The sequence below is a fragment of the Sorex araneus genome, chromosome 11 (genome assembly GCF_027595985.1).
Source record: "Sorex araneus isolate mSorAra2 chromosome 11, mSorAra2.pri, whole genome shotgun sequence".
NCBI lineage: Eukaryota > Metazoa > Chordata > Mammalia > Eulipotyphla > Soricidae > Sorex > Sorex araneus.
In genome coordinates this window covers 25,948,391-25,957,279 of record NC_073312.1, presented here as the reverse complement: position 1 = coordinate 25,957,279, position 8,889 = coordinate 25,948,391, and the positions used below count along the sequence as shown (strand labels likewise).

Below are 8,889 nucleotides of genomic sequence, written 5' to 3'. Positions count from 1 at the left end.
CTCCGCCCCCTTGGTGGCTGGCGTCACTCGTGACGCTACGTGGTGGGCGGGAGCGGGGCCGCTGCGCAGAGAGGAAGGCGGGTCTGACAGCAGCGGAGGCCGGGAGCGCCGGAGCCCGGGAGCGCTGTGGTGCGTGAGTGCTGACTGTGCTGGGCGAGTCCGGGGCGTAGGGGTGAGGGTCGGAGGGAAGGAGGCAGCTTGAACCCAGCGGTTTCCGTTTCTCCGGCTCTAGGGCGGTCCTTGGGGCATTGATGGTGGGGGGGACCAGGGTGGGGCTCGTGCGGTCACGCATTCTAGTGCTGCCACTGATTAGATACGGATACGCCGTGTGTATGCGTATGTGTTTGTGTGCGTGTAAGTAGCGGTTTTTGTGGGCCAGGGTATGCAGGGCGTGTCCACCCTGTTGTGTCTGTGGAGGGCGTGTGTGTGTGTCTTTGTGTGTGGGTATGTGAGGAGGGGAGGGTGTGTCTGCAGGGAGGGAGGAAGTATGGTCGGAGAGGATTAGTCATTCTGCAGGATTTTGCTCTACACAGCCAGATGGCAGCTCGGGCTTTCCTCTCTGCCTTGCAGAGGGGCATGTGCGGATCCTGGTCCCTTCTGGAAGCTGGAAGCTCCTGGGGAGGTGGCTGGGGCCAGATCTCAGCTGGGAAACAGGGAGGTTGAGGAAGAAGAATGGAGGCTGGCGCATGCCCACGGGCGCACATCATGGGCTGGCATGTGTCTCCTGTTGGAGATCTGGAAGATATATAAGCTCAGGGGTGGCCAGGGAGCCCTGGCTTTCCTCCAGCCAGGGACTAGGGTGTGGGTTGGCTTATACCATCTTAACTGCCTGGGGAAGTTGCAACTAGGTCTCACGACAGCTGGGGCCAGAGCTGCCAGCAGCATGGATGTGTCATGCACATCATTTAGTTTGTGCACATGGAGCAGGAGAGTTGTTGCTTGGGGTCATGGCTGCCCCTAGATCAACCGCACACCTAAGTGAAAAGCCACACTGACCCAACGTGTGTGTGTGTGTGTGTGTGTGTGTGTGTGTGTGTGTGTGTGTGTGTGTGTGTGTAAGGAGATCTGTTTTCCTGTTGCTGTTCCCTTCTGCACTCTCCTCCCGTAGCTGCTTCTGGACATGGGCTAGAAAACAGCTCCTCCCCCGCCCCTTGCTTACCTACCTGGAGTCACCTTGAGCTCTAGAAGGGATTGGCAGTAGGCCCAGGGAACTGGCTCGGGCTCCCACGCAGAGCCTTGGACCCCCTGCTGGGAGGCCTCTGATCCTGATCCCTGCCCTGCAGAAAATGGGTGAGTTGCCCTTAGATATCAACATCCAGGAGCCTCGCTGGGACCAAAGCACTTTCCTGGGCAGAGCCCGGCACTTCTTCACTGTAACTGACCCCCGGAATCTGCTGCTGTCTGCAGCACAGCTGGAAGCTTCTCGGAACATCGTGCAGAACTACAGGTAATCCCCCACCCCTGTGACCCTGGGCCCTGGGGCTCCTTTCCTACCGCTCCAATGGGGGGGTGGGTGACCCTGACGAGACGCCTCAGATGCCTCACCCCAGGTCCTGTCTGTGGTTTCCCAAATGACTGCGGCACAGAACTGAAAAAGGAATTTTAAGGTGTTGGGCTTGAGGAGGTGTTGCTGATAGTGTGGGTGGGTCGGAAGCCCTATTAAGCAGCTTTCACCTGCTCTTTTGAGGACTGGGGCTGCTGTGCAGGTGGGAAAGGTTGAAAACCATTGGTCTCCAGGCTTCTCTGTTCTCTGCTGGGATCCTTCTGGAGCCATTCAAATTTCTAAGGAGGGAGGAGGAGAAGCCTCCTTTGAATCCCTTTGCTTCCTTGCATCTCTCTTTCTCTCTCTCTCTCCTTCTCTCTTTCTCTATCTCTCTCTAACTTTCTCTCTCTTTCTCTCTCCCTCCTCTCTCTCTCTTTCTCACTTTCTCTCTCCCTTCCTCCCTCCCTCCCTTCCTTCCTCCCTCCCTCTCCTCCTCTCTCTTCTCTCTCTCTCTCTCTCTCTCTCTCTCTCTCTCTCTCTCTCTCTCTCTCTCTCTCTCTCTTTGGGGTGGGGCAGGCACATCTGGCCATGCTTAGGGCTTATTCCCATTCTGAGTTCAGGGATCATTCCTGGTGGGGGCGAGGAATCATATGTGGTGCCGGGGCTCAAACTTGGCTGTGTGCAAGGCAAGCGCCCACTGTTTTATCTTTCCAGCCCCAAAGGACATCTCTCTCTAAGCAGCTAGAAGGGAAGTAGAAGTAGGGGCCCTCATTTCTGGGAAGCCTGGCCTCTTCCCTTTGAGACAAGAAGTGCCATTGTTCTGAGACCAGGGATCGAAGTTCCTGGTCCCCTATAGCAATTTGCTGTAAGCTGGGTGTGTGGGGCTTGGGAGGACAGATTTGCCCCCTAAAATGCTTCCTGCCAACCTCTGTAGGGCCGGCGTGGTGAGCCCAGGGCTCACCGAGGACCAGCTCTGGCGGGCCAAGTACGTGTATGATTCTGCCTTCCATCCTGACACGGGGGAGAAGCTAGTCCTGATCGGCCGCATGTCGGCACAGGTGCCCATGAACATGACCATCACCGGCTGCATGCTCACCTTCTACAGGCACGTCTCCCTGGGCCGTCCAGATTCCCAGCTCCTCAGCACTCAGGCCTCGGGTCTGCCCACCCGAGTGGGTCTGTGGGCTTGCACAGGAGTCCCCAGGACTTTTGCTGGGACACCTTGAGGGTTTGAGAATAATCTTGGGGACTTCCTGTGTTGGGGTGCAGGGATGGGGGCCCCTGGTGAGGGGTGGAAGTAAGTGTGCGTGTTCCCTCAGGAAGACCCCCACCGTGGTGTTCTGGCAGTGGGTGAATCAGTCCTTCAACGCCATCGTCAACTACTCCAACCGCAGCGGCGACGCCCCCATCACCATGGAGTGAGCCTGGTCCCCTAGAGAGTGGCAGCAGGGCAGGGACTCATCTCCTCATCCCCAGTGCCCCACCTGCCCCTGGAGGGCCTGGACAGCCAGGCACCCCATCCCTGGGCCCCCCTTTCCTGGCCTGAGTGTGGGGCCTCCTGCTTGGGGGACCCACTGCTCTTCAAGGGGAGGGATTGGGGCCTCTGGATATAGGGACAGTGAGAAGTTCGGGGGGTTCCCTCCTGCCGTGAGGCTGCAGTCCCACAGCTCCTGTGTTGGGGTGTGGTGACCCAGCCTGTCCCTGACAGAGGATCCCCCCCATGGGCCGCTCAATTCCCGCTCGGTCCTTCCATCCTCCACAGGCAGCTGGGGACAGCGTATGTGAGTGCCACCACTGGGGCGGTGGCCACGGCTCTGGGGCTCAAATCGCTCACCAAGGTAGGGGTCCCTTTCCCATGCAACCCCCCCCCAGGTACCTTTTCACCTCACCTCCTTCCCCATTCCCCCCATGCCCCCTCCACCCGGCCTGCAGCTCCCCGCTCTCTCTTCACCTGTGGCCCTCAGGGCCCCTCAACGGCCTCCTTCCTCCCCAGCACCTGCCTCCACTCGTGGGCAGGTTTGTCCCCTTTGCCGCTGTGGCTGCTGCCAACTGCATCAACATCCCCCTCATGAGGCAGAGGTGAGTGGCCCTGGGTGCGGCGGGGGTAGGGGTAGGACCAAGGCCTTGCTCGGCTCTTCATGGGAAGGGGAGCTTTGGAGATGAGGCAGCCTAATCCAGGAGGCTTAGCTCACCCCACCCACCAGGCACACCAGCCCACAGTGGGGACACTTCTCCCTGCCCCCACCATGTGCTGTGAGGTTGGGGCTAGGGATCCTGGGCGGGGAGAAGCCGTCTTTGAGTCTGCATCATTTGAGGGTGGGACAGAGATACCACAGGGGTTAAGGCACTTGCCTTGCACGCAGCAAACCCTGATTCTATCTCCAGCACCAAAAATGGTCCCCTAAGCACCTCCGGGAGTGATCCCTGAGCAGAGCCTGGAGGGACACTGAGCACTGCTGGGTATGGTCCCCGAACAAAATAATAGTGCATCTGAGGGGACCCCAGGAAAGAGCTGGCCAAGGACTTCCAGGGGGCACTTGGGGCCTGTGGTGTGACCCCCAGCCTCTCCCCTTCCCAGGGAGCTGCAGGTGGGTATCCCGATAACGGACGAGACTGGTCAGCGGCTGGGCCACTCGGTGACCGCGGCCCAGCAGGGAATCTTCCAGGTGGTCGTGTCGCGAATCTGCATGGCGATTCCAGCTATGGGTGAGGCTGGGTGGTGCCCGGGCCACGGGAGGCTCTAAGAGTGGTAGTCCCTGTGGCTGCAGGGGGTTGAGGATTCCAGAAGCTTCGAAACTCTGCAGGGGAGAGGGGGGGTCTCTCCTTCCTTAAGGCTCTGATCCTCTCTCCACTAATCCCCCCTCGCCTCTCACCCCTCAGCCATCCCCCCTGTGATCATGAACACTCTGGAGAAGAAGGACTTCCTGAAGGTAAGGCCGCCTTCACCTTCCCTGCCCAAATGCGCTGTGCGCCCTCTCTCCTGTCTGGCCTCCTGCCAGCAGACTGAGACTCGCCATCTCCTCCCCGCTTTGCTGGGCAGGAATGAATCCCCGAGGGGAGGGCAGGGGTGTGGCTCAGCAGATTGGCACTCGCCCTGCATGTGTGAGGACCTGGGTTTGATTCCTGACATCACCAGGACAACAAAAACCAAGAATCTGGGCTGGGGCCGGGGAGCTTTAAGAACAGGGGGAAGTTGGGGCTGGAGCAATAGCATAGTGGGTAGGGCATTTGCCTTACACGCGGCCAACTCGGGTTCGAATCCCAGCATCCCATATGGTCCCCTGAGCACCCCCAGGAGTAATTCCTGAGTGCAAAGCCAGGAGTAACCCCTGTGCATCGCCGGGTGTGACCCAAAAAGCAAAAAAAAAAAAAAAGAGCAGGGGGAAGCCAAGCAGAGAAGGAAGGAAATGGTTTCTGGTCAGGAGGTTTGTGACACCTCCTGGGATTGAGTCCCCTAGTCACCACATGCTCGTGTTGTCACCTCTCACCATGTGACCTACACAAGCTCACACCTGCCCCAGTGGGCCAGAGAAGAGGAGATGAGAAACAGGACAGAAATGCCCAGGCTGGCACATCCGTCAAGCTGAGGTCCCAGGCTTCTCTGAGCCCCAGCTTGGGACCCCAGTGGGAGGAGCAGAGTGGTGGTCCCTGTGGCTGCAGCAGATGGTGGAAGGGCTGCAGGGATAGCTCAGGGGGCTGGAGCAGAGGCTTTGCATGCAGAAGCCCTGGGTTTGGCCCACACACACGTATTGCCAAGAGCACATTGTCCTCAAGCACAGAGCCAGGAGTAGCCCCTGAGCACTGCTAGATGTGCATCCCCCACCACCACCAAAAAAAAAAAAAAAAAGAGCGGGAAACTAGCTTCCTGCCAGTGGGGATGGGAAGAAGTGGTGGAGGGTAGAGGCTTGCTGAAGAAAGCAGGGCGAGGGGCTGGAGCAATAGCACAGCGCCTTGCACTCAGCCAACGCTGACCCGGGTTCGATTCCCAGCATCCCATATGGTCCCCTGAGCACCGCCAGGAGTGATTCCTGAGTGCAGAGCCAGGAGTAACCCCTGTGCATTGCCAGGTGTGACCCAAAAAGCAAAAAAAAAAAAAAAAAAAAAAGCAGGGTGAGGGAAGAGAAAGGGGCAAGGCTTGGAGTTGCCTCAGATCTGAGAGGCCAGGACAAACAGGTCTGACTGGAGTGTGGGGGAGGGGAGGTCTGGCCGTCCTGACTTGGCTATGGATTTCAGAGAAGGGAAAGGGGCAAGTGAAATGGAGTAGGAGTTGGGGAGGGGTACAGGCCAGGTCCCGTTCTCTGTCTCCTTACAGCGTCGTCCCTGGCTGGGGGCACCCCTGCAGGTGGGACTCGTGGGCTTCTGGTAAGTGCACGGGCAGTTCCTGAGTGGGCTCGGGTGGTGATTTTCTTGCTTTTAGGATGTCTGTGTTCAGCCGAGAGACATGGTACAGGGGTAAGGCGCTCAGTTTGACTCCCTGACACCACACATGGTTGGTCACCCAAGCACAGAGCCAGGAGTAGCGCCTGAGCACTGCAGGGTGTGACCTAACACCCCCCCCCAATAAAATTAAACAAACAAGATGTTTTTGTTTGTCACTCACTCACACACGCAGCAATTGGGGGGGGGGTGACTGCCTGCAGGCATGCTGGGGCTGTCCTGGAGGGTCACGAGCCCAGCTGTGAAGGGGCTCCAGCCTTTATAAATTGAAATGCACTTTGGGGGACCAGCCAGGAGTCCATGCACTTTTATTCTTGGTCCTGCCAGTCATTGGCTGGGGGGCTCCAGGGACCTCTCTGAAGGCTCTTACCTCTGTCAGATACCAGTGCCAGGGTGGGACTTCATCAATCTCTAGTCCTAGGGCTGTCTCTGAAGACGGTTCAGGGTCCAGCAGGGGGATCAGCCTTAGGACAAAGCTTCACAAACCTTTCCAATGCTCTGTTCCCCAGCCTGGTGTTTGCCACGCCCCTGTGCTGCGCCCTGTTTCCCCAGAAAAGGTAAGTGCTGCAGGAGGCTTGGCTGGAGGGCCAAAGAGATAGTATGGTAGCAGGGCGCTTGCCTGGTGCACCGCCAACCTGGATTAGATTTCCGGCATCCCATACGGTCCCCCGAGCTCTGCCAGGAGTGATTCCTGAGGGTAGAGCCAGGAGCAGCCCCTGGGCCTGTCAGGGTGTGGCTCAAAAACCAAAAAGTCTTGATGGGAGACTCCGGCCAGGTCTCCGTCACGAGAACCAGCTGAACTGAGGGTCACTTGATGCATTCCAGACAGAGGCCTGGCAGCATGCAGCAGGTCTGGGGGCGGAGGAGTGCTGAGGACTGCGCCCTTTGGCAGTTAAAGGAGAGCCTTTGGCCTGGGAGGAGGGCTGGCACGCTCTTCGCCCACGTGGGGCAGGTCCTGAGCTGACTTAGCCTGCCCCGCTCTTCTCTTGCAGTTCCATCCAAGTCAGCAGGCTGGAGCCAGAGCTCCGAGCTCAGATCCACGAGCGGAACCCCAACATTGAAGTGGCTTACTACAACAAGGGGCTCTGAGGGAGTGTGAGAGCCCGTCGCCCTGCCTGAGCTTCTGGGGCGACTGCTTGGAGGAGCCTTGCATCCCTGCCACGCGCCATCTGTCTGGGATGGAGCAGGGGTTTGTGGGAGGAGCAGCCTTTGAGACCAGCAATCCTTCGGCTGGGAGAGGTGCCCCATAGACCTTTCTCTCTCCCCCGTGGTTTCAAGGAGCAGGGCCCTGTACCCCTTTCTTCCTGCTCCTGTATGTCTACCTAGATACATACATGGTGCGTGCTTGTGTGTGTCCACACTGTCCTGGCAGCCAGGGGCAGACACGCTGGCCTGGCCTGCCCTCTGGCTTCCCTTCCCAGCCTCCTGCCACCTGCCAGCCAGGCAGGCTACAGGACTTTCCCTTCCTGAAACACACCAGCCAAGTCGTGTCCGACAGCACTTGGGAGAAGCCTCCGGATCTCAGGACAGAGACTGAGGGACACTCAGGGTCCTTCCTCATATCCCGCAAGAGGTTAAGGGTCCAGAACAAAGGAGTGTCCTGAGCCGCTTCTGCCATCCTCCCCTCTCCCACCCGCCATGGCAGTGGGGGCATCTTTAGGCACAGACCGAAGAGTTCTTGGTCAGCTCTGACTTTGACACCTCAAACCAAAACACTCCCACCCTTCTCCCCCAAGCCTGAAGCCCCAAAGGCGGAGCAGCAGTCCCTCTCCAGAGCTCGGGAACCGCTGACATAGCACCCCACTATGGGAACAGTGCTTACCCGCCTGTGGCTTCTGAGTGGGGGTGACCAAAACACCCAGTGGAGGGCAGCTGGCCCCGGCTGCACAGTGTGAACACAGGGTGCTTGGCGTTTCGTTGACACTCCGCAGTACCCCAAGCCTTGCTTGCTCTTGCTCTTTCTCAAGGTTTGGCCCTCTTCCCACCTCCTCCACCCTTGAGAGGAGAAGGGGCCATTTAAAGAGGAAGTAGGCTTGGGGGTGTGTTGGCAGACCCCCCCCTTCCAAAGCAGGTGGCCCTCTACTCCACACCCGGGGAATCTGCCTAAGGGAGGAAGTGGGCCGGGCAGAGGCCCAGGACTCTAGCACTTTCCTGCTTCCCCAAGCCACGTGTCACTCGTGATACAAGTTAGGGCACCATTGTCAGTCAATAAATTGAAAGCTAACTACTTGATCCTGATTCCATGTTCTGAGTGCCCGTGATGAGTGTCCTGCCCTGGGGCCTGCCTTTCTGGTCCTACAAAGTCTGGGACCTCTGCTCCTCCCTTCTCTTCCAGTCGGGGCTTCCGGCCCCAGCAGAGGGCGCTCTGGGATTGGAGAATCAGTACACCTGCTCCCTGAGTCCTGGGGTAGGTGTGGAGAGAGGCTTCCGCCCTCTGCTCTTTTGGAATCCTGGTTCCTCGGTCACTTCGCTTCAGTTGGTCACACAGCCCTGCCCCAGCTCAGACTCTGGGCTTCTTGATTCCCTTTGGGCATTAGGTATGGGGTGGTGGCCTCTGAGACCAGGGAGGCCTGTGGATAAAATAAGGCAGAGGGCCAAGGTCTGCCTAGCTTCATCAGAGAAGTTTGCAGGCCAGCACATCCTCCATGTCACTCCACGCCACCATTGAGACAGCACCTGAACCGGCCTGACAGAGGTCACTTGCCAGTGATGCCCTGTCCCTATCCCAGAGTCTCCCATTTCCTCCCACATATGTAATTCCCTCTGCTTCTTTGGGGAGAGGGGGAACTACAGCAGTGCTCAGTGGTTATCTTGCCTCTGCTCAGGGGTGATGCCTGGCGATGTTCAGGGGAGCATGTGTGATACCGGGGATTAACTAGGGGTTGGCTGTGTACAAGGGAAGAACCTTCACTCTCAGCCTCCCCATCCCCGCCGCTCTCAGGACCAAAGCATGCCTGTTCCTACTGAGC

The 8,889-nt window shown here is 58.4% G+C and overlaps 1 protein-coding gene across 2 annotated transcripts; it reads left to right on the top strand.

Annotated features, from left to right (window-relative positions):
- Window positions 1-34: 34 nt before the first annotated feature.
- Window positions 35-8,152, top strand: SFXN3 (sideroflexin 3). 2 transcript variants are annotated; one of them, XM_004616345.2, is made up of 11 exons: window positions 35-129; window positions 1,284-1,447; window positions 2,418-2,588; window positions 2,803-2,901; window positions 3,246-3,321; window positions 3,477-3,562; window positions 4,062-4,189; window positions 4,364-4,413; window positions 5,796-5,845; window positions 6,430-6,477; window positions 6,913-8,152. In XM_004616345.2, exons 2-11 carry the CDS (start codon window positions 1,287-1,289, stop codon window positions 7,007-7,009), a joined length of 966 nt encoding a protein of 321 aa, XP_004616402.1. In that variant the 5' UTR covers window positions 35-129; window positions 1,284-1,286; the 3' UTR covers window positions 7,010-8,152. The 2 variants fall into 2 exon arrangements, with proteins under 2 accessions (XP_004616402.1, XP_054975403.1); XM_055119428.1 differs by having other exon boundaries at window positions 2,418-2,592; window positions 2,807-2,901.
- The last annotated feature ends 737 nt before the right edge of the window (window positions 8,153-8,889 follow it).

Excerpts from the sequence above, each read along its gene's own strand:
- SFXN3 (XM_004616345.2), top strand. The coding sequence starts at position 1,287 with ATGGGTGAGTTGCCCTTAGATATCAACATCCAGGAGCCTCGCTGGGAC. Across the intron at positions 1,448-2,417 it reads AACATCGTGCAGAACTACAG|GGCCGGCGTGGTGAGCCCAG; the intron begins GTAATCCCCCAC and ends CAACCTCTGTAG. Across the intron at positions 5,846-6,429 it reads GTGGGACTCGTGGGCTTCTG|CCTGGTGTTTGCCACGCCCC; the intron begins GTAAGTGCACGG and ends TCTGTTCCCCAG.